The 22,927-nt window shown below is 33.1% G+C and overlaps 6 protein-coding genes across 8 annotated transcripts in view; 2 read left to right on the top strand and 4 right to left on the bottom strand.

Moving 5' to 3' along the window:
* LOC117231528 overlaps window positions 1-2,066 on the bottom strand; it is a 129,656-nt gene extending 127,590 nt beyond the window's left edge. Inside the window, exon 1 of the mRNA XM_033490055.1 lies at window positions 382-2,066. Coding sequence (XP_033345946.1) covers window positions 382-526 — 145 coding nt within the window. The 5' untranslated portion in view covers window positions 527-2,066. The remainder of the gene's footprint in view (window positions 1-381) is intronic.
* Window positions 2,067-3,117: 1,051 nt separating this feature from the next.
* Window positions 3,118-5,473, top strand: LOC117231534 (acid phosphatase type 7). Its single transcript, XM_033490065.1, has 7 exons — window positions 3,118-3,660; window positions 3,755-3,949; window positions 4,027-4,354; window positions 4,438-4,620; window positions 4,679-4,898; window positions 4,966-5,160; window positions 5,238-5,473. Exons 1-7 carry the CDS (start codon window positions 3,561-3,563, stop codon window positions 5,337-5,339), a joined length of 1,323 nt encoding a protein of 440 aa, XP_033345956.1. The 5' UTR covers window positions 3,118-3,560; the 3' UTR covers window positions 5,340-5,473.
* Window positions 5,387-8,976, bottom strand: LOC117231531 (RAC serine/threonine-protein kinase). The gene is made up of 7 exons (XM_033490060.1): window positions 8,895-8,976; window positions 8,285-8,552; window positions 7,956-8,193; window positions 7,666-7,863; window positions 7,325-7,595; window positions 7,007-7,243; window positions 5,387-6,908 (listed from the first exon to the last, which is right to left on the bottom strand). Exons 1-7 carry the CDS (start codon window positions 8,974-8,976, stop codon window positions 6,568-6,570), a joined length of 1,635 nt encoding a protein of 544 aa, XP_033345951.1. The 3' UTR covers window positions 5,387-6,567.
* A 704-nt stretch (window positions 8,977-9,680) lies between these two features.
* On the top strand, window positions 9,681-20,513 carry LOC117231530 (exocyst complex component 2). Of its 2 annotated transcripts, none has more exons than XM_033490059.1 (12): window positions 9,681-10,259; window positions 10,343-10,643; window positions 10,701-10,896; window positions 10,967-11,468; window positions 11,529-11,818; window positions 11,896-12,080; window positions 12,155-12,269; window positions 12,351-12,632; window positions 12,798-13,124; window positions 13,205-13,389; window positions 13,468-13,679; window positions 20,194-20,513. In XM_033490059.1, the coding sequence occupies exons 1-11, from the start codon at window positions 10,151-10,153 to the stop codon at window positions 13,652-13,654; spliced, it is 2,679 nt and encodes an 892-aa protein (XP_033345950.1). In that variant the 5' UTR covers window positions 9,681-10,150; the 3' UTR covers window positions 13,655-13,679; window positions 20,194-20,513. The 2 variants fall into 2 exon arrangements, with proteins under 2 accessions (XP_033345950.1, XP_033345949.1); XM_033490058.1 differs by lacking the exon at window positions 20,194-20,513 and adding an exon at window positions 13,748-13,856 and having other exon boundaries at window positions 9,682-10,259.
* LOC117231529 (prodigiosin synthesizing transferase PigC-like) lies at window positions 13,681-19,400 on the bottom strand. Of its 2 annotated transcripts, XM_033490056.1 has the most exons (18): window positions 18,908-19,400; window positions 18,717-18,838; window positions 18,508-18,646; window positions 18,242-18,422; window positions 18,055-18,165; window positions 17,754-17,978; window positions 17,565-17,692; window positions 17,165-17,496; window positions 16,946-17,091; window positions 16,596-16,862; window positions 16,376-16,526; window positions 15,754-16,293; window positions 15,388-15,690; window positions 14,937-15,326; window positions 14,513-14,838; window positions 14,355-14,439; window positions 13,981-14,281; window positions 13,681-13,917 (listed from the first exon to the last, which is right to left on the bottom strand). In XM_033490056.1, exons 1-18 carry the CDS (start codon window positions 19,035-19,037, stop codon window positions 13,856-13,858), a joined length of 3,939 nt encoding a protein of 1,312 aa, XP_033345947.1. In that variant the 5' UTR covers window positions 19,038-19,400; the 3' UTR covers window positions 13,681-13,855. The 2 variants fall into 2 exon arrangements, with proteins under 2 accessions (XP_033345947.1, XP_033345948.1); XM_033490057.1 differs by lacking the exons at window positions 18,508-18,646; window positions 18,717-18,838; window positions 18,908-19,400 and having other exon boundaries at window positions 18,259-18,417.
* Window positions 19,726-22,812, bottom strand: LOC117231532 (cleft lip and palate transmembrane protein 1-like protein). The gene is made up of 8 exons (XM_033490061.1): window positions 22,247-22,812; window positions 21,855-21,975; window positions 21,559-21,779; window positions 21,176-21,461; window positions 20,916-21,104; window positions 20,648-20,823; window positions 20,327-20,578; window positions 19,726-20,255 (listed from the first exon to the last, which is right to left on the bottom strand). Exons 1-8 carry the CDS (start codon window positions 22,498-22,500, stop codon window positions 20,165-20,167), a joined length of 1,590 nt encoding a protein of 529 aa, XP_033345952.1. The 5' UTR covers window positions 22,501-22,812; the 3' UTR covers window positions 19,726-20,164.
* Window positions 22,813-22,927: the final 115 nt, after the last annotated feature.

Here is a 22,927-nt window from a genome sequence, read left to right as displayed (position 1 = left end):
AGAGAGAGAGAGAAGTATGATATAAAAGAACGAGTCTAAGTAGAAAAAGATGATACACGAACAGACAGTAGATACAGACTATACAGGACGAACGGACTAGCCAATTCGTTTGTATGTCAATGATTACACATGATAGCATCCTCGAGGAAAAGACACGAGAAACAAAAGAGAGAAAGGGTTTCACAGTTCACGCCTACGTGCTTGACAAGCAGCTTTGCTGACGCTCATTAAACTGCATGTAGCTGGTGCTAATTAAAAAAGGAAGAGAGAGAGAGAGAGAAAAAAGGAAAAGAAAATAAAAGAAAAAGAAAATGTTTTTTAACTTTATGACGATAAATAAACAGCAGAAGTTTGTTAATGACGCTGCTCATCGATGCTCACCGTACAGTTTGATCTTGTCATTCTCGTTGATCAATATGATAATATATCCCCCTAGATCGATCATTTCTCCTGGCTTCAACGATAGACACTGGTCTACTCCATTACCAGGAGAAAACGATGCTTCAGGCGAATCTTGACGCGACATGCTTGATTAAAGTCGATGATAGGCGCAGCCGCCCTATCATCACCGAAAAAACGATTCGCCGATATTAACGTCGTTACCGCGTCCCATTCTTTTCGTTTCCTCTTGCATCTTCGCATCTCATTTTATATATCCATCGATATATCACGATCTACATATACTACTAACAACATCCACGTTTTCCTAGACGTAAACGCATTCTATCTTCCTTCTTCCTCTCTTTCGATTCTATTTCTTCTTTTTTTTTTTGCTTCTCTATTTTTCTCTGTTTTTCAGGTTTTAAGACTGGAGCCAAAATTTTTCGACGACGGGTTTGACACAGTTTTCGCTCGGCTGATTCGAACCGATGCAATTGTCGAGCCGCCCCGGGAACTTTCAACTTCACTAACAATTACCTAAGGTTGTTATATTTACGTACACCGATTAAATGACTAAAACGACAAGAGAACTAGCGGCGGATATTCCTTAAAAAAACGTTGCTAACGAACACGTAGCGTTATCCGATCGTTCCTCTTGATTAAGTACGTTGGTACTTAATATACTTTCGGTAGGGTCTGCTGCAAACTCGAAAAATCACAGGAGGAATAATATCGTTCTTTTTTATATATTTCTCTTTATATATTTTAATACGAGTACGAGGGATTCGTAATGAAGCTTCTTTTAACGTTCGTTTTAGTTTTGGTTAATACGAGCGATTCGGAAGAGTCCTTGGAGGAAACCCTCACTGGGGCCCCGAGTATGGGCCCCCCTACATCCTTGCAACGAAGACTCGCTTCTCGAACGATCAACAAATTCAGAATCCCTCGAGTCCTAGCTTATTGATTAGAGCTTTCACTGAACGCGACTCCTCGCTTGCTTCGGTCATCCTGACTGCTCGCATCCTTAACTGCATGGGTCTGTTCGGGTGGCATTCGGGAACCGCGAAGGAGCCTCGATTCGGAGTCGAGACCGGACTAACACGGGCTATCCTCATGCTAACTTCCCCTCACTTTCGTCGACGGTAGGTCCCAATCAAATGCACGTCCTACGATGGAATTTCATTACACAAGAGAGCACTGTTGCTTTACAGGCCGTCGTTTCTACGTGATTCTGCCTCTCGCCTCTCGTTTGTTGTCTACATCATCTTCATTCTATGCCTCCCTCGGCGGAGGATACTTGCGACATCTCGATCAGGCAGGATCAAAAGAGGATTTCACCGTGAAACGATTAACCTGTATTCCCGATGAACGTTCGCAAATCTTTATCGTGCTGTAATGATTAGCGTATCTTCTGTTCTTTAGGTTTGACTGTACGATCTCGCGAATTAGAAACAAATTCAGCCACCCTATTCAGCTCCAGAAGCACATCACTTTTCGTTCTATTCGATTATTTCCAAAGATTCTGAGACACGAGCCATTCGCATCGATTCACTACACTATGGAACTGACTCCTGAAGAAGATCGTCCTATCAGTTTCCCGCGACACCGAAGCTCTAAAGTGTATTGTCGAGGATGGGTGTGAACCTGTGCGTGTTAACCGACGGCGGCAGCAGCCCTGACATCGCTTGTCGTCCGCTGATCTCCATCCCTCGCCGCGAAGCGGCGGCAGTAGCGGCCGCCACGGCGCCGTCGTCATTCTCGTGGCGGCAACCCCACCATCTTCGACTTACCCTACCGATTCGTCGATTTTATCTTTTACTCTATCAATTTTCATAAAAGATTCTTCCCGTTTTTATTTAAACTGCACCTCCGTGTCGGCGACGTAAGCACATTTTACTGTATCAAATTCACTATTACAGGGTAATGCTCGCAGTATAACGTATGGATTGATTCCCCCACCAATTCGACTCTTAAAAATGTGTGTTCAAATACAAACAAAACACGTATATTTTTTACACATTTTTTATATTGTTTATAGGACTATATAAATGGGAGATTATTTAATTATGTATATGTATTGAGTCTTGCAATTCAATTGTTCATTCTAAAGAATTGATGAAAAATAAGGAGCTATTAATGTTGAAGATGGGAGAAATTCTGTTAAAAAAGACAGTTATTGATACGAGTTTATATCTAGATAGTAAAAAGTGATAAGTAATATGTAAGAGAGATATCACAAATGTAATTTAGGTTAAAACTTGCGTTTCAGATAATGTTCGATGAGTTCATTTATACACGGCCGTTCTTGTATACTGGACGTGTAAAAACGTACCCGCGCAAGAGCAATAGAATAGGAGAGCTCTTTGGGAAGAAAAGAGAAGACGAACTGACAGAGCGCGTGATCAATATAAGGGATGCTAACTTCATAATTACACTCTCTACTTCTAGCATTTCTTTTTGCCAACTTCTATCTTGTGCGACTAACATTAACTCAATTAATTTAGGAATACATATCTCTTATCAATATTTAGGAAGAAATGAAAAATATTGATTGTGATCCCCAAATTTTTCCTTTCAGTTGCATATGAATGATTATAGTAATTCTTCAGATGTGATATTTGAATTCAATGAATGGTAATTTGTAGTTGAATATAAGCTACTACTAATTATCATATCATTTGGATACTTCGACGTAAGTGCATTGTGCAATATGGATAATAATACATTAGAGTCATACTTATAGCCGAGATGGCGCTATCACGTGAGTTCTGATCTTGAACATTTCAGGTAATTTGTCAGTGTGTTAATTTGAATCTTGTTTTCGACTGAAATAATGCTGGAATTCAATAAAACCTTCCAATTAGGAGTATGTTTAACATTCTATAATTTAGAGTGTTGATAGAAACTAAACAGCTGATAGGAGTTTCGTTGATAATGCCTGACTCATTGCTGATACACGATCTTAGGCGATTGGAGTCTAACTGAATGTTACACAGCCTATAAATGCAGTATTTCTTTGTATTCGATTGAACACAGCTCAAGACCTTATTGTCTGAATTTTAAAGTTTCCACAAACGTCAGCATTTTCACATATTCATAAGTGAAGAAATAAATTGATCGAATATCATCGTGACTGATATACATCAACGTGACTTCAATCCTTGGTGAATTAATGAGAAATGAATTTGACAATTGGGTTGGTTGTTTTATCTTTGTTTTCTGTCGCAATAGGCAATGTTATTTACTATCAACCTGAAGCTGTACATTTATCCTATGGAGGTAAAACGTATTCCAAATTACTTATATTCTTACTACACAACTTCCTTAAAGGACTTCTATAATTAATTATTAACAAATATCTTATAATTTCTAGATACTATTCATGACATTGTCGTAACATGGACCACAAGAAACAATACTCATGAATCAATCGTTGAATATGGAATAGGGGGATTAATCCTTACAGCGCAAGGAAATTCTACTTTATTTATTGATGGTGGAAATGAAAAACAAAAACAATATATTCATAGAGTATGGTTAAAAAATTTAGAACCTAATTCTAATTACCGTAAGTAAACTAACTTTCTATTTATTTATTGGATCTTAAATCAGCTATATACATATGTATATAAATTTTTCAAATAGTTTATCACTGTGGTAGCAAATATGGATGGTCCAATATATTTTATCTAAAAACTGCTCCCGAGGTATCAGCAAAATGGTCACCTCACATTGTTATTTTTGGCGATATGGGTAATGAAAATGCTCAAAGTTTACCTAGATTGCAAGAAGAAGCACAACGTGGACTATATGATGCAGCAATTCATATTGGAGATTTTGCATATGACATGAATACAGATAATGCACGTGTTGGAGATGAATTTATGAAACAAATACAAGAAGTGGCTGCATATTTACCATATATGACAGTACCTGGTAATCATGAAGAGAAATATAACTTCAGTAATTACAGGTCAGGATATATTTTATGCTTAAGATTATCAATTTATTCATTTATAATTTCTTCATTGTTAAAATAAATAAATATACTATTAGGTCACGTTTTACAATGCCTGGTAATTCTGAAGGTTTATGGTATAGCTTTAATGTAGGACCAGTTCACTTCATAGGAATTGAAACAGAAGCTTATTACTTTATGAATTATGGTATAAAGCAACTTGTTAAACAGTATAACTGGTTAGAAAAAGATTTAACAGAAGCAAACATGCCAAAGAATAGGTAAGTTTGTATGTTTTTCTATCAGAATACAACAAAAATTAATAACAATATTTTATAGGGCACAAAGACCATGGATAGTTGTATTTGGTCACAGACCAATGTATTGCAGCAATGCTAATGCCGATGACTGCACCAATCATCAAAGTTTAATAAGAGTTGGATTGCCAATTATAAATTGGTTTGGTCTCGAGGATCTTTTCTTTAAGTACAAAGTAGATTTATTATTATGGGCTCATGAACATAGTTATGAACGTTTGTGGCCCATATACAATTTTAAGGTAATCTATCATCATGAAAATATCGTCTTAAATTCGTTCAAAATAAGTAAAGTGAAATAATATTTAGGTACAAAATGGTAGTTATGAAAATCCGTACAAAAACTACAAGGCACCTGTGCATGTAGTAACTGGATCAGCAGGATGTAAAGAAGGTCGCGAAAAGTTCATTCCGCATAAACCAGAATGGTCTGCGTACCGTAGTTCTGATTATGGATATACCAGGATGAAAGCATATAATCAGACTCATCTTTATCTCGAACAGGTATTATATACTATGGGAAAAACAAATGGGAAACGAATATTTGTTACTATTCATTTAACGATATATATGGGTAATAGGTATCCGATGACAAAGAAGGAGCAGTTTTGGATCATGTTTGGCTCATAAAGGATAATGTCTTACCATCGTACAATGTGGATCTTCTTGCAAATAAAATATAAAACATGGAACATAAGATATAATTTAGGACAAAGTAATTAAAACGATATACAGACATAACTTTTATCGTTTATCTTTTTCGACAATGTATCATGCTCTTTTGTGGTAAATAGCAAAACTGCGTATCTACCAACTTCAAACAATTGATTTTTAATTCTATTGTAAAAAATTTCTCCCATTCCTTCTTGCGTAAAAACGGATAAACTACAAAAATTTGCTAATTACAAATGAGATGGAAATTATTAATAATGCGTACATACAATATAATCCTTTAATTGTTAAAATATAAATATATGTATATATATAATCATTGTAGCATATAATATTAATAATATAATATTAGGGTAGCATTTCATATTTCCATCTGATTCTCACAGTAAATCAATATTTGTCAATGATACATGATGAATAGCGTAATTCGTACTAAGAAAAAAAGAACACTTCCAAATTCAGTAGTAGTAGTAGTAGTATAACAAAGAAACGCTTTCTTTTGATGTTAGAAATTGATTTCAGATTTATATACTAATTCAATTAAAGCTATTAATGTTTCTATGCTGCTACTTTTAAAATGGAAAATCCACTTGCCCGTTGACTGGCTCTTTGCCAAGTGTAATTTACTATTTTGGCTTCTGCTATAATATTTGACTAATGAATTTAAAAAAATAACCAGGAACTGCTCTTCTATAAATTATTGCGATAGAATTGACAACGAAGCCAGAAAATATTGAACACCATCTTCATTAAAAAAAGAAACTGTAGCTACGATTATCAAATATCGTTCTTCCATATAGAAGAAGCATGCCACTCTTTATAACGTAACACAGTTTACAGGATAAGCTTCTTATCTTTCTTATTCTGCCTTCGGTTTAACAAAACATTCAATCCCCGTTATATCACCGCGAACCTACTCAGCAGGTATAAATATTAATTTAATTGGATCCTATAGTACATAACTTTTTCATGTACAATTTCAATGAGTATGTGTATGTATGCGTATATACTTACACGCATACACACGAATCTGCCATTGGAGATATGTGTTAAAACCTTATAAAGATGCATAAAAAAGCATCATAAATTAGCGAAAATAACTGATATTTCGATTTATCTGCGTTAAAAAAATTCTTCCAAATTGGTAGACAAACTGCAAATATTCGTCGTAATCGAATGACTTTCTCATGCATGTAGCCATACATCTCAATATGTAAACAAAGGAAAAGCTTGATACTGTCAGTGATTAATGGAAACAATGGAAGATGTTGCTGCTGAGTGACTTTCCTGATAGGAAAATTGGGGGAAATGCTCTTGTTCTTCGGCTATCGAATTCAAACCACCTCCACTACCTAAAAATCCTTGATCAGGCGGCGTAAGTTCGACGCTTTCACCCGTAAATTCACTATCAAAATATCGGGTGTCTGTGTCAGACGTTACTTGAGGTTTAAAAGGAGGAGGAATTTTTTTCTGTACAAGATCCGACCAATCAATTGACGAAAAAAATGCATGATCCATAATTTCCTTCGCATCGTTAGGTCCACCACCTAATCTTTTACTCGGATCTTTTATAAGTAATCCTGAAAACAAATTAAAAACTTAACAAAATCCATCAATTTCACAAGATGAATTTTCGCCCGAGATTTAGAGTTTCCAATTCAATTTATCACCCACTTACCACCAAGCATGTCTTTTGCTTCATTACTAATCGTTCTAGGAAATCTTACTTCTTCCATTACAATAAGCGTGAAAAGCTTCTCATGGTCCTTATTATAAAAAGGTAATCGACCACAAATCATTTCATACATAACAACACCGACTCCCCACCAATCTACGGCTCGTCCGTAATCGTTGTCTTCTAACACTTCTGGTGCAAGATATTCAGGAGTTCCACAGAATGTTTTCGTCGTTCTCCCTGAATATTTGAAATGTTATCGGTATTTTTTACCATTCTCAAATCCACAAATTCATATTTGAGTATGCACAAGCTATTTACCGTACGTTATATCTTCTTTACATAATCCAAAGTCAGCTATTTTAATATGTCCATCCTTGTCTAAGAGAAGATTCTCCAATTTGAGATCACGATAAATGATACCCTGCGAATGAAGGTAACCTAATGCTGAAATTATTTCAGCACCGTAAAACCGAGTACGATCCTCGCCAAACACACGAGAACGTCTTAAATGAAAGAACAACTCTCCCCCATTTACATATTCCATTACAAAGCACAGCCTGTCCGCTGTTTGAAAGCTATACTTTAGAGACTGCAAATTAAAAAAACATTAATTATCCTTATATGCGCAAGGACGATATAACAATATATAAACTACATACAATTAGGAACGGATGATTCGTAGTTCGCAGTACTCTATTTTCAGTAAGTGTATGCGCGACTTCGTCTTTACGAATAATAACTTCTTTTCGTAATATTTTAATAGCATATAAATGGCCTGTTGCCTTTTCTCTGCAGAGGATTACTTTCCCAAATGTGCCCTTTCCCAGAACTTTCAAAAATTCGAAATTTTCAAGAGTCTGAAATGGAAGATCAGAAAATGTATTATTAAATGCAAAATATCTAGATTTAGAATGATATGTGTAGAGAACAACGCCAATTATATACATACTACTTTCTTTTTCCCTGTACTTTTACTATTCGATGTTCCTTGAACACTAAATTTTGCAGATAGTTCATCAATACTGCCACCGTCTACATCCGAAGACACTACTCCGACAGATCCACACGAGTCTGACCTACCACCTCCCGAAGATTCCATATCAACATCTTCAGACGAGGATGAATGTTGCATCTGCGTAGGCTGTTGTTGACTTTGTTTCTCGCTTGCTAACCTTGCAGCTACATATCTATAAAAGAAAATAAAAGATGACAGAAATATTTATATATTTTCAGAAATCTATAGGCTCGCAAAGTATGTTATTCTGTCTAATTCAAAACCTTATCGCTGCAACCCAATCTTCTCTTTCTTGTTCTGTTTCTACATGAAACGTCCTTTCAATTACGGCAGCCCATTGCAAACCTCTTATGACAAAAGTATAAGGCTTAGGTCTATCTACAGACATGATTTGACAACCACGAACAGTAAAATTGTTCAGTGGCTGTGCCGCAGCTGCCATTTGTTGATCAGGCTTAGCTTTGAATCCAACTAAAGTACCATCGTCCCGCAAAACAAAATACCTTGACCTCCAATTCTTTATATGCTCTCCTACACATAACAAATAAAAAATCATCTTTAATTTATCACCTCTATAAATATCAAGCATTTTATTTATGCTTTACAAAATATGTAAGTAATATCTATTTAGTTCAAGATAATGACCAAAGTTCAAACGAACAGTCTAATACTTTAATATTATAGTAATTCTGCTTTCTAAAATTCTCATGAAAAAATTACTTTTAATCTTGACGTTTAATTATTAAAAGGAGGGATACGATAAAAGAGGAGAAGATTTGAGAAAATGAGAAGAGGTTATTTCAATTTGGACTCGGCCCGATCGAAATGAAGGAAAGAAGTAAACATAAATATTATGAAACTGCTCTGTAGTACCGCGTTTTTGCAGCCAGCCTTCCTTAACGACACGCTGACCGCCGCCACCGGACGCTGCGACGTTCATCGCTGCGTCTCCCATAACTCCTTTAATGCGCACTTGCACACACTATGCGGATACTCGGTGTCCCTGTCTAGCCGGAATATTCCAGGAAAATTGTCGAAATACAACACCGAGAATGGCACGAGTATACAAACTTGAGCAATCATAGATACACGTTTGGCAGGTAAACTCAACTTATACTCTGTGATCGACAGACACACTAATGCGCACTAACTAAAACTAGCATTGCTTCCTCGTATACCGGAGATGGCGCAGCAATCGATTACGAATAAAGAAGAATTTTCATTGAACGATGCCTGTCTACTTTCAGTCAACCTCGGGTTATCGATACGGATATTGATGACGCTTACACCTTTCTATATATATTCTATCCTTTCGGACAAGCATGCGCAAAACCCTTTGTTTATTATGATTTATTATATATATATATGTGTATGTACATTTTAGACCTACATTGTTATGTACGACTATACGAATTTTAATAAAAAATAAACGTGTTTCCTCAAATATTGTGCATTATTACATTACGTTCTGATTACTATATTTTAATTATGATCTCTAGAAATTATTAGTTGCTTATAATATTTTTGAGCTTACGTAATAATTTTCTATTAATTTTATTTAAAATATAGACACAAATTCCAAAGTCGTATACTGTCCTAATAGAATTAAATATAAAAATCTATAGATATGTATAATGTAATTACAGCTCTAGTGATGATGTAGATGCCTATCGACAGCTATAGATAACTAATCAAAAGGCGTAGCACGGCCGTAATTTACATGGAAATGAATATCTTTTATCGATAAAGTTAATTCAAAATTGTTTTAAATCATTTTCAATATCGTTGTGGTATAATGACTTTATCATGAATATGTATTCAGTTTCGATGTGTTTTATAAAATTTGTCTACCTTCCACTCTATCGCATCGACAATCACGTTTGTCACTGGGTTATCGGCCGTCATTCGCTTTGACAGTGATTTTTCTTCCCTCTAACTTACTTGTCTCTTCATGAATTAGTATAGAAGATAAGATTTGAGAAAAGTTTATAAAAAAATGGTAATCGTTGTCTATCAGACTGAAGGCAGGATTTCAAACCTGTTTGATTATTAAAATTAGAATTATGTGTAATCAATATTTGTTTACTCGAAGATAGTAAAATTTTGGATTAAAATATTAAATTAATGAGATGGGTCCACCGCCAGTGGTAACGGGAATATCTCCTAAGGAAGGACCTCCAGGTACCCGCGTGATTGTTCGCGGTGAATTTCTGGGTAACAAAGCTCAAGATCTCATAGGTTAATTTCACTTTTTAAGTTACTCACTTATATTGTTAATGGTAAAGAAAATTTTTCATCAATGGAAATTTTAATGTATTTAGGTCTAACAATATGCGGATGTGATTGCTTCTTATCAGCAGAATGGAAATCTTCAAATAAGATCATTGCCAGATCAGGACCTTGTAAAGGTCGGGGTGATATTATAGTAACTACACGCAGTGGAGGACCAGGAACATCAACCGTACAATTCCGTGGTTATCATGAAACGATAGGTCCTATGAAAGAATCCGCAGTATGGGTGGAGGAAGCTCCGATGCAGAGTTTTGTCTGGGGGAGAAGAACACTCTCTCCAACGAATTATCAACAAGAAGACCCTTTAGGTTTAAGCGTAGAAGGCAATGAGTATGTTTATCTAACATCTTTGAGTTAACAGAAATTCTTTAATGTATCACTTTGTAGTAAGAAGTTCCCTGAAGATGAATTAATGGAACTTTTTGGGGAAGGTAGTGGAGATCTTACTAGTGAAAAATTTCACCCTGGTTGGTTCTTATTGCAACATCACCATGCTACTACTTTTGAAGATTTAAGGGCTGGATTGGCTTTTCTCAAAAGAAAAGTGAACTCCCAAAAAGAGGGTCAACTATCATTTTTAAAGGTGATTGTTAAATTAAGGAGACAAGTTAATATTTATATCCTTACTTAGTATCTCGTTCATATTTTTATAGGCTAATGTAGGGTCTGTAATGGAACAATTAGATACAATAACATTATTAAAAGAACAATTTGAAACAGATATAAAAACATATGGCAGTGATCCCACTGAAAAGTTAGAAAAAGCTATTAAACAGTCCATGTCAGAGGCTAATAAATTATTTGACGATGTGCTAGCAAGAAGAGACAGAGCAGATGCAACGAGAAATGCATTGTCTGTAATGCAGAGATATAAGTTTCTTTTTTGTATGCCAATTAATATAGAAAAGAACATAAAACGGGGCAATTATGATCTTGTAATTAACGATTACACGAGAGTAAAAAATTTATTTAAAAATACAGAAGTCGAAGTTTTTAAGAAAGTGCTGAATGAAATCGATAACAGAATTGTCATGTTAAAAGCACATTTAAGAAATAAACTTGAAGAAATGCCCTTCAGTCTGGAGGAACATAAGAAAATAATTAGAAATCTTGTTAATTTGGAAGCTGAAGGAGATCCAGCTTGGGACGCTATAGGTATTTGTCTATAATATTGTATATTACATGTTTGCTAAAGCTAATAATTACCTTTTCCAGTTTCACATTCGAATTACTTGAAAAAAAGTATTACCAATTGTATACAAGAACATTTGGAAGTGGATAATTCAAATGGAGAGGATTGGAACAAAGCAAAGTCAATACAGAACAGTAAACAATCAAAATCGAATAAAAATGATGGGACTAATATTCCCCCAGAAATATCATGTATTGAAACAATTTGTGATATAATTGTCGAACAACTACCAGACTTATGGAGATTGGGTCAGAGCTACTTTACAGGACAGTTACATGTTGCAGTGGATGCAGAAAAACAGACACCTTTCAAGGTACATTAAATTATTTATCAAGTGAACATCGTAAAAAAATTCAACTCTGTCACAAAAAATTAATTATTTCGACACAGAACCTAGTACTGTCAAGCATGGAGCATGCGATGGAAGGTTTGAAAGATACATGTGGCGATGATTTGGATGCTGTATGGCTTTTACATATCTTGCGTAGGATTAGACAAATGTACGCTTCATTGATTCATTTGGATTTACCAAATGAAGCATTAGATATTTTCGGAAAATTTATACTTAACTTGAGGTATAAAATATTGTTACTATTTTGTTAATATTTTTTAGCTTTGTCATATAATGAATTCAAATTTTTCAAATTAGGCTGGAGTGTTTTCATACTCTATTTAAACAAACGAAAGGAAACATAGCAACATTATACAAAGAAGAAACGTGGCAAATTGAATATTTAAATGAAGACGGTGGCGTTACGAAAGTGGTAACAATTGGATCTTGTTTATAAAAATACTATATGTACATATATTGTTTTGTTGAATTTTTTTCATTTTTGTCTTTATAGCCATATCTGTTTGAAGAAATGGTTATAGAAGTCGCAAAGCGGGCGCGCGATACAGTAGTTGCTTGTGGCCCTCGAGAAGAACCTTTATTTGCTAATTCTGCTCATCATCTTCTATACTATCATTCTATCCAGGCACTGTTTACAACGTTCACACGATATTGCCTACAGCGATTGGCATTCAGTGGCTGCGAGGCAGCTCTAGATGTTGACGAATCGTCTGTATCTCAATTAGTTGGTTCTCCTTCTGGCTATAAGAGCAAGAATAACAAGCATCAAGGCCCAGTAAGTTTTACAGCATACTTGCAGCGTGGTATGTTTATAGAGAAGACCATTTATTTCAGGAAAGATAGTCTATATATTAATTGTCGTTAGAAAAAAGTACAAAAATTTGTAGCATCTTTTGAAGTCAGTGCTATATTTTAGCATTACTTCTGAATTTTTTATCAGACGTGGGAACAATACCTCTTAATCTCATTAAGTAATATTCGTTATACACTGAACACCATCCTACCAAGAATTCGAGACGCATTGAAGGATCAGGGTTATCCAAGTTTGTCAGATGCGGATGGATGGGGTTCCGATTGGACGCAACTGGGTACACTGGACGCGGCTGTACTGGATGCATATTTGGAACGCCGTTGTGACCCATTAGTTGGCACAATTGAACCAAGTATGTATCTGGGTGGACTAGAATGGGATTTTGAGACTGAACCTACTCACGTGAGACCGTATGCGCAAGAAATCCTAGCAAATTTAATTGCAGTTCACGCAGAGGTATCTATCGTTTTACATTCGTAAGCAATTTTTAATCGTTTAATGCAATTTTTGTGATTGCAATTTGTTTTTTTTTATAGGTGCGTCGTGTCGCACCAGCTTTACTATATCGAGTACTCTCTCACATAGTTGAGACAGTAGCGGAAGAACTTGCAAGACTCATGTCATGTGTTACTCAATTCGGACCGGCCGGAATTGTGCAAGCACGTACAGATATTACGCTCCTGCGGAGTGCCTTACAGTCTTACAGTACACCGAGAGCAAAGTAATAATCTATTTGGTATTTCCTTTTTTTAGTTACACAAATAAAGGAGATACTAATATTTTAATTTTTGATTTGTAGAGATTTCTTTGAAGAAGCACTAGTTGCAATACCGAAACCAGTTCACAAAGACGACTATGCGCGAATCGACATGTTGTTCGTAAAAGTAAAAACGTCTATGCATTTGCAACTATCATGTCTTGCCAATGATGCAACCAATAATACTCCTACATTGATTGCCGATCCTAATCGCGTCACTACTGTATAGCTTTAATAATAACTTAAGAATCTAAGTAAGTATTTATTGTAATCGTTATTGTCATCTTTTTAAATATTATTACAATAGATTCCTTTATTGCAGTTTGCACATTCATCGCTATTAATGTGAATAAATGAAACAAATTTCACCTTGAATTGTTAAATTATATAAATACATATGATGCAAGAGAAAATAAAAATTGTAACCTTTTTAATCATGTTTCTTCACCAACTGCAAAACACCAGTATCCGCGGTTAATAACACAGTGTCTCCTACAAATTTATTTATATTTTAGCGTTTGTTTTTAATTCTCTTTAGAAACAACAATATGTTACCTGTTTGAAATATTTGTGTAGCTTTCTTAGCTCCAACTATGCATGGAAGGCCGTATTCTCTAGCTACTACAGCTCCATGACTTATAAGTCCTCCTAATTCTGTAACTATACCGCTCAATAATGGGAAGTATGGGCTCCAAGCAATATCGGTAGCATGAGTAATTAAAATATCACCCTGTTGTATCGTATGTGCCTCTGATAGATCCGTGATTACACATGCTCTGTTAAGAACAGAGCCTCCGCATACCGACATTCCTTGAATTTTTTCAGATTTTTCATCTACTACTATATCTACATTACTCTGCAATATAGAAACAATTTTACAATTTTTATATATAAATAGTATTCATACAAAAAATAATATATCAATGTACCTTCATAGGAATTGGCATTCCAGTATTAACTTCTGGATATTCCATTTTTTTTAACTGAGGAAACATTCTTTTCCTACGTGAAGCTCTAAAAAATTGTAAAAGTATATCAATGTAATAATTCAAAAGAAAAAGAAAATTTTATTTAATGATTTTATTACTTTTGTACTAATGCTGTATCGTGATGACTTAATAATTTCCCTATTTCTTCGTTCGTTAAAAAGAATATTAAGTCTTCGCTAGGTAGATATCCTTCCAAAACCATCAATTTTCCTAGTCTTCTATAAGCTAGCCTAAATATATGTATAACATATACAAATATTGATTTCGTCATTTCTCGACGAACGACAGCTTGTCTACATAGGGGTACAAGTTTTTCCAAAATCCATTTAATACGTTTCGACTTTGGTGACTTCAATTGAGCTACTGTCTCCTCTGGATTAAGTGATTTGCTTGAACTGTTCTGTTTTACAGCCGCCATCATGATCTAGCAAAATAATTAATTTTTTTTATAATATATTCGTTATATATTCCAATGATATTGCATATTCCAATAATGACGGATATTCCAATGATTCAGCTTACCTGAAGTGTACTAATAAGATCTTGAGGTCTAAGAGACCATGGTTCTGATATAAAATCCATTTCTTGAATGCATCTATATCCATGCTCTTTAAGAAAATTATCCAATTCCTTTGCAGCTTGTGGGCAATTAATTTTTAACCAATCGATACCCTTACTAGGATCAACTTTTTTAAATTCTTCGCCTTTTTCATTCATCTTAATATAATGCACTATTTTATTAAGTCCTGTTACCACTTCACCACTAACAATATCGCTACAAGAACCTAACAAAATTGAGATATCTGAAAAGTGCTCTTGCACGAGGTCCTTGTAGCCACTTGTTAGTAAACCCATTGCAAAAATTTGATAAATAACACTAACTCTTGATGTATGCATATGACATTCTGCTGCCTAAAAGTTTTGTGAAATTACATAATCCACTGAAAATTTTCAAATATCTGAATATACCCACCATTAAAAATTCATCTTTATGTTGATTAATTTCATTATATAAACTATAAGCGGTATGAAAATCTTCTGCATTTAAATTTAAATTTTGACGAATCTTTTGTGCAGTTTTTTCTTTTGCGCTATTTTTTATTGCATCCTTTACCATGTCACATAGGATCAAAATTCGATCTAGGTGACTAGATATGCCGTTTCTATCACAAGCAACTTTCAACGTTTCTGGTGTGATTAAAACAGCTCCGCAAATAGCTATATCTGTGACTTTGTTCAAAAGTGTTATAGTTTTACTAGGATTTCGTAAAAACATCTGCGATAATAATGAACGTCTTTTAGATGTATGTTTTTTTATTAAATTCATAATACTACTTACATTATAATAATTTATGCAGCATTTCATAGTAACGATATGAAAGAAAATACGATCTGAAGATTGAAATGCGGCAGCTATTGACGAATTAAATGCTCTGTTAATAACAGAAATTGATAAAGGTGATATTGGATATGGAAATACTTCGCCTACATTAGCAAATGTAAGTCTGTCAATATCGCTTGGGACGCATGAATCCAATTCGTGCATTAACTCAAAATCTGTCCATGTATATAAAGTAGTGATAGGTCGAGCTTGAAGTAAATAAATATTTTCATTGACTACTGCCCATTCTATATCTCTGGCACTACCAAATAACATTTCCAAATCTACCCCTATAGTAGCTAATCGTAGAGCAATTTTTTCTGACAAACAAATTGTTTTATTTTCTTGGTCATTAAGTTCAATTGTAATAACTCCATTTTCACTTGCTAGCATCTTTTGATGTTTATTCCCTGCTACTGAACTTGTTACAGTTAATTCATTATTCCAACTTTTATGAACAATTATTGTATCTGGTTCAACTGTTGCTGAAACAACAGACTAAGAAGATAGAAAGTCCATTAGTTGTTTTTTTTATATATTATTTTTATGATTTATATTGTAATTGTTACTTTAATCTTACCTCTCCCAATCCATAATTAGCTGTAATAAGAATATTTGACGGGTCTCCAGTAGTCGGATGTCTGGTGAACATAACACCTGCAGCACTAGCATTTACCATCTTTTGTACACATACGCCCATAGATGTCTTTACAAACATCCCATGTTGTTTTCTAATATATAAGTTATTTAATACGTAAGTATTAAAAATATTATGAAAGCTAATTATATTATCATGTTACCTGTATTTGACACTTTGATACGAAAACAAACTCGCCCAACACTTAGCTACGCTCTTGATGATATTATCTTCACCTTGGATACTTAAATAAGTTGAATTTTGGCCAGCAGCCGAAGTTTCTTCGCTATCTTCACCTACAGCACTAGATCTTATCGCATACCTATATGGTTTATCATCATTGTTTTCTGACTCTATGTTCTCTATTGCTTTTAAAATTGCATCTTTTACTTCGTCAATAATAGGAGTCGATTCGATGATACGCATAGCTCTAAAAATAAAAAATAATAAATATTATTTATTTAGTAACAAAATATTCAATATTCTATAATAGCATTAAGCAAGGTAATTTACTCATCACAATATTTTTGAAGATCACCATCTTTTTTCCCAACACTAACATTCTCGATATCATTAATTATTTCTTGCAATTCTTTATGTCTATGTAATTGCAATTCAAGGGCAAAAACAGTCACACAAAATCCTTTTGGCACAACAAACTATAAAAGTTGCAGCATGTTAGAATAATTTAAGAGCTTAGAATAAAAGAATAAAATCTGTATCACGACTCACATCCGTATCTATAACAGAAGTTAACATTGCCAGAGAAAATCCTTTTCCACCGACAATATTTTCATTTTGGCATTTTCCATCATTAAAATATACAACATAATCGTTTCTTTGCACAGAAATACTAGGTTGTTTTAACAGTTGTAAAGGTGGATGCACTTTTGCTTTATATGATCCATTGTAGAGAGACCATAATTGCATTAATCCAACACCTGATTTTCCATTCATTTCTAACTTCACAGTAAAAATTTTGTTTAGCGAATCCCATGGTTGACCGTAATATAGAGTTATTGCCTTATTAGGTTTTATGATAATATCGTACTTTTTATTTTCAGCTGAAATTAAATGTACAACAATTATCTACAAGTTTTATAAGAAATATATTCAATCAATTTCAATTTACCTATGAACCATGTTTTATATTCCAAATTATTATTAAGCTTTCTTTGTTTAAAATCGGATAATTTGAGTCCTATCTTGCTAATCTCTGCTATACTTTCATTATTAGTTCTATATTGACCAAACTGTATTCTGAAATTAAGAATTTTCATTCAATATAGCAATTTTAATCATAATATGTTATTCAACTTACTGTGGAAAACTACATCTTGTACTACTCATATTAAGGTAATACATAGCGCCATATAACATTACTCCAAATAAAGTAACTGATTCATAAAATTCATAAGATTCATGCTTCCCCCAACGATATTGACGAAGTCCGCGCAAATACAGTGAAGAGACAGATCCATCTTTATATGTTATTTGACCTAGCATAGATCCCCATTGATCAAAACCTGTATACTCAAGTAACTTTCTGTAAAAATCAGAGGTGGATTATTTAAGTGAATAGAACAATAACGTACAATAGCATTTTTATAGCTATTGAATACATTTTATTTATCCAGTCAGGATTCTTCCAAGGTTCACAAGCTAATGCTTCTGCATGTAATTTTGAACTCCAATCTTCTGGCCATCTTAATGGTTGGGAATTCGCAATAAATCTAATTGAAGAAATTATTAATATAGTTCCCAAAACTTAACTGACCTAATTATTAATTAATTAACGCTATTTATTACATAAAATTGAAGCGAACATGTTCAACATTATCATCATTGCATTCATCACCCTGAGTTAAGTTTCTAAGCATTCCATTGTAAATTATCCTGCAACGTTGTTGAAAATCTAAAAATTCAATTTTTAGACCACCTGCTGTCCATTCCTGAGTTAGGCTACTTGTTAAAGTTGTATCAGGATATTCTGCGAAAAGAATTTTTAAATTATTTTGTACTCATAGTTAATAAAGAAAAAAGAAATTCATGATACATCATGAACATTTTCATACCAGGCAAGACATATAGATGACCATCAGATGTAACAAGTTGCAATGATATTTCTGCTATTTTGAATGCTCTACGAGTAAATTTAATTACTATAGAATTTCCTTTTTGATCTGCACCATAAAAAAATATGCTGTTGGCACTCTAAACAAATAAAAATCATTCTGGATAAATTTAATAACACTTCCTAACTTAATAAAAAAAAAGTACTTACATTTTTATCTTTAATTTTTGAATTTTCTAAGTGACTTTTTTCATAATCTGAATGTCCTTTTTTCTTTTCTATCCTATTAATACAATATTCTGCCCACCAATATTTTATTAAGAAATAAATACCTAAAAGTAATTTTTAGTAATGTATATGCATACCTATTTTATCTATGTGAATTAATAAAAGATACTTACTTGGAATATTTTGTTTCAAGTCTAAACATGATGTATTATATTTTTTAACTGTTCTATTAATCCAAACATATAGCCACAATGGTAAAAAGACAGAAAGTAAAATTTTAAAAACAAACGGGACACTTATCATTGTGAATTAGTTGTTTCTTAATGGACTGTTTGCTGATTAGTGAGAATGTTATTTTGTTATACACTTCCGCCGTTAAAGTAAGTAGTAGCAATGAAATTTGATAAAAAGTTTATCTGTATTGTTCTCTTCACGATATTGCTGATTTCTATAATCTTGATTGATTATCAATCACTTATCATTACTTGATAGATAAATACTGATTGCATGTGTAAAAACGTACATTTTAGCAATCATTATTAAACGTCTATAAATTTTTCAATTTAAATATTTTCCGCGCAGATACGCAATCTTATCTTGCGACCATATAAATAACATTTCAATCAATTGCAAACATGCAATGTAACTGAACACAAGTATATGTGTATATATATATGTGTATATATATATATACACACATATATATATGTATGTATATGTAATGACAGCAAATTGCTATCCGCGAATAGCTTGAATGACACATTCCAAAGACGACCTTGAAAAATAATTATATAACACCAGTATACTTAAAAACACAGAGTATCTTTTAGAGTATCTTAAATCTAATACTATCAAACATCATACAAATATATGTCTGATAATTGCAATTAAAAAATATATGATAATAGCTGGCTATGGATACTTTGAAAGAAAATCAATTTAATTCTCATGAAGTAATTTAATTAAATCAATTAAAATCAACTAAATTGTCATCTGCACTGTTTTAGACTTTGTCTGGAGATTATATTATTGCTTACAATCTTGTTATATTATATAATCATTTAAAATTATAAAAAATTCGTAAAATATTTAAATCAATTTAAACGTCTTCAAATGATACACGTGATACTATTTATAAAATTTCGTTGTAAAAAATCATATAAAAATCATAGAAAGTGAAAGAAATATTCTTCATTATATTTTCACGCTTTAACAATCTTTTTCTAATATATCACAATGAAAGATCGTTATATATCAGTTCTGTCTTTTAACAATGTAAATGCGTATATAACAAGAGGTTACTTCAAAAATATTATGAAAGCTATACCATTTAGGCATTCATATCGGTATGCACTAGTGAAACATCATTCAATGTCATAGTAATTTCAGATGCACATATTTAAAGAGATATTAGAAATTGAGTATTCATCTTAGTCGGTCTTTTTATTTAAATTTTCAGAATTAACAGCTTCCTTGCCAATAACATCAACATCTGGACGAGATTTGTCTACCGGATACAACCTATAAATGATGACATTTGTCAGAGTAAACTCTACATACAATTACATAAAACATAAAAGTTCCTGACTCACCATCGTTGATAAAGATAAATGAGAAAAACTGCGTCATCTCTGAAACACGCTATTCTATGCGCGGTTGGAGTTGAAATGATAAATGCGAAGACGTCATCTATAAATGTATTGAATGCTTTATACATGAACGTTCTCCATGGTAGATGTGCTACGGATTTTAGTTTGTAGTTTACAAAAAGTTGCGGAAGCATGAACAAAAACCCGAATGCATAAACACCGTTTACTAAGGAGTTTATGCTCCACGAGTACCAACTGAAATTCAAAACATTATATGCATAGATATTTACATACATCAATTTCTAATTACATACAGTTGTATACCTTTTGTGTGGTTCGTAAAGTAAAGAATAGATTGCACCGCCGATAACAAGAGGATACAATAAATAACTTAAGTAATGCATACTTTCAGCATCGAATTCTCTTGTTCTAACTTCAGCTATATCGTTGTTATTATTGTTTTTAAGCCTAAGTCTCAACACTTTTTTTAATTTCCACATCTATTGAGAAAAAAAACATAAAAAAGAAAAAGAGTATGTACTAAAATACTGAGTAAAATACTAGCAGCTACATGTATACAGTTTACCATTACCTCAATAATAGATCCAATTCCAATAGGTATTAGGACAAGTAGAGACGAACCTTCGTCTAGTAAGTAAAGGAAAATAACAGTCTGACTAAATCCTCGCCATACAACAGTCCATTTACTAAGGCCCACAAGATTATCTTTCCTTCTCCAATAACTCACGTCATTTTTAAAAGCAAGGAAGTCAAATAGCAGCTACAGAGATATAAAATGTCGTATTAAATTATATTTCAAACTAAGTCGTAGTTATACTTTAGTTTACATACATGAATGGCTGCAATAAGAAAAGTTCCTCCTAGAATATATATGTTGGTATCTGCAAAAATTCCTTTTACTTCATCTACATCCTTATCAGAAAATCCAAGAGTTTTTAAATTTTGCATACTAGCTTCCACATGCAACAGCAACCTTAACTTCCCAATAGAAATTGGAGAATATTGCAACGTGATATTAACTGTATTATTCTGAGGCACGATTTTCACTAAATCACGATGTCTGGTTTGTAAAAAGTCACAGTTAATTATAGGTAAAAATGTTCTGCCTTGTATGATTCTGAAATAATGAAAATTTTAATGTTTTTTTAAATAATGAAAATACTAACGTTATATAATATCAATGCTTAAAATATATGTAAATAATGCTAATATACTTTAAGTGATCCACAAGTTCCACAGGTACATTATGCACAGGTAGCTTCACATCATCAGTCATTATTGTAAATGTTACGCGACTCTTAATATGTGTCACTGGATTTACAAAATTTTGCTTCTTCTTGGGATTTGAATTTCTCTCACCTAATAGATTGAAAGCTTCTGCTTCAGGAATGATATATTGGGTCATTTTAATAGGAATGTAAGATACATATGGATCCTACAATAGTTACATTGTTAAATATATACATAAAAAACTTATATATAAAAATAAAATTCATATTATCTTTCATACCTTCTGTATATTGATAATACCTTTTGCATACTTCCTAGAAGGAAGCATCGGTGCAACGATAATATGCAAAAACAATGTTCCATTATTTCGTGTTTTGCGTGGAACATTCAAAGTTAATGGACTGAAAGAAAAATATAATGTTTGCATATAAAGAGAGGCGCATGCATATAAAATCTAATGTTTATAAATAAACGGTAAAGGATATTTATGCAAATTCATACTTTTATCTCAAGAAATGTAATGTAACCAAAGCATTTATTTTGTTCACAAAATATTATAACGAGTGTTATATTTTGAATATTTTATATATTTACTTTTACTGTATTTATATTACATGTATTCTGCAGTTTTTAATTTTCTCACAAGTGCATAAATAGAGAATATCTACTCACAGACTATTTGTGTGTGTATAATTGAAATTTTCACTAGCGTATACGAAATCGATCTGCTGTTCGGTAGGATATTTGTCGACGGAACTGTAAATTCGCAATTGCAGTTGCTGTTTTTGACTTAAATACGACGTCAGGCATGGTTTGCCTTCTTCACAAGCCGGTGCCACGAACAACAGAGACAAATTATAAATCGAATAAACGATATAAGCCAGAAATAGTTTCGTTAATATAAAGGTAAAGGATGGCCACTGCATTTTTACAAATTCTTCCTTAAAATATTTTTAACATCATTCGTATTCAACTAAGCGAATCAAAAAACTCAGCTGATATCGCGTTCCATACGATACATAACCGTGAATACTTGTATGTTGTTTCGTTTCACTTCAGTGTACACTTAACACATTCAAGTTCATTAACATGTTATTGATACCAGTATATTAGTATGTAATGTATTTTAATACATTATCAGTTCAAAAACGTATAGAATATGGTCAAAAAAGTTGTAACGGGACAATCAGCAGGATGACGGTACGTGCATAATCTATCGTGAAAGCAGGATACGAACGCCATCTGATGACGACTAAATGAACCAAAAAGAGCGCAAACGATATTTTAATAATGGAATTTATTTATTTTGGAATTTATCTATTTTATAACAAAAATAGGAAGAAAAAGTTAATT

This window comes from Bombus vosnesenskii, unplaced genomic scaffold (assembly GCF_011952255.1).
Source record: "Bombus vosnesenskii isolate JDL3184/JDL3185 unplaced genomic scaffold, Bvos_JDL3184-5_v1.1 scf7180000013272, whole genome shotgun sequence".
Taxonomy (NCBI): domain Eukaryota; kingdom Metazoa; phylum Arthropoda; class Insecta; order Hymenoptera; family Apidae; genus Bombus; species Bombus vosnesenskii.
The sequence above is the reverse complement of the archived record's forward strand: the minus strand, read 5'-3'. Positions and strand labels throughout refer to the sequence as shown.

Excerpts from the sequence above, each read along its gene's own strand:
- LOC117231534 (XM_033490065.1), top strand. The coding sequence starts at position 3,561 with ATGAATTTGACAATTGGGTTGGTTGTTTTATCTTTGTTTTCTGTCGCA. Across the intron at positions 3,661-3,754 it reads TGTACATTTATCCTATGGAG|ATACTATTCATGACATTGTC; the intron begins GTAAAACGTATT and ends TATAATTTCTAG. Across the intron at positions 5,161-5,237 it reads CTCATCTTTATCTCGAACAG|GTATCCGATGACAAAGAAGG; the intron begins GTATTATATACT and ends TATGGGTAATAG.
- LOC117231531 (XM_033490060.1), bottom strand. The coding sequence starts at position 8,976 with ATGGGAGACGCAGCGATGAACGTCGCAGCGTCCGGTGGCGGCGGTCAG. Across the intron at positions 7,596-7,665 it reads CGAATCATCCGTTCCTAATT|TCTCTAAAGTATAGCTTTCA; the intron begins GTATGTAGTTTA and ends TTTAATTTGCAG. Across the intron at positions 7,244-7,324 it reads TAAAGAAGATATAACGTACG|GGAGAACGACGAAAACATTC; the intron begins GTAAATAGCTTG and ends TCAAATATTCAG.
- LOC117231530 (XM_033490059.1), top strand. The coding sequence starts at position 10,151 with ATGGGTCCACCGCCAGTGGTAACGGGAATATCTCCTAAGGAAGGACCT. Across the intron at positions 10,260-10,342 it reads CAAAGCTCAAGATCTCATAG|GTCTAACAATATGCGGATGT; the intron begins GTTAATTTCACT and ends TAATGTATTTAG. Across the intron at positions 10,897-10,966 it reads GTCAACTATCATTTTTAAAG|GCTAATGTAGGGTCTGTAAT; the intron begins GTGATTGTTAAA and ends ATATTTTTATAG.
- LOC117231529 (XM_033490056.1), bottom strand. The coding sequence starts at position 19,037 with ATGATAAGTGTCCCGTTTGTTTTTAAAATTTTACTTTCTGTCTTTTTA. Across the intron at positions 16,294-16,375 it reads CTAATTATGGATTGGGAGAG|TCTGTTGTTTCAGCAACAGT; the intron begins GTAAGATTAAAG and ends CTATCTTCTTAG. Across the intron at positions 15,327-15,387 it reads ATAAAGATGAATTTTTAATG|GCAGCAGAATGTCATATGCA; the intron begins GTGGGTATATTC and ends CAAAACTTTTAG.
- LOC117231532 (XM_033490061.1), bottom strand. The coding sequence starts at position 22,500 with ATGCAGTGGCCATCCTTTACCTTTATATTAACGAAACTATTTCTGGCT. Across the intron at positions 21,462-21,558 it reads GAACTTGTGGATCACTTAAA|AATCATACAAGGCAGAACAT; the intron begins GTATATTAGCAT and ends TCATTATTTCAG. Across the intron at positions 20,256-20,326 it reads ATTTATCTTTATCAACGATG|GTTGTATCCGGTAGACAAAT; the intron begins GTGAGTCAGGAA and ends CATCATTTATAG.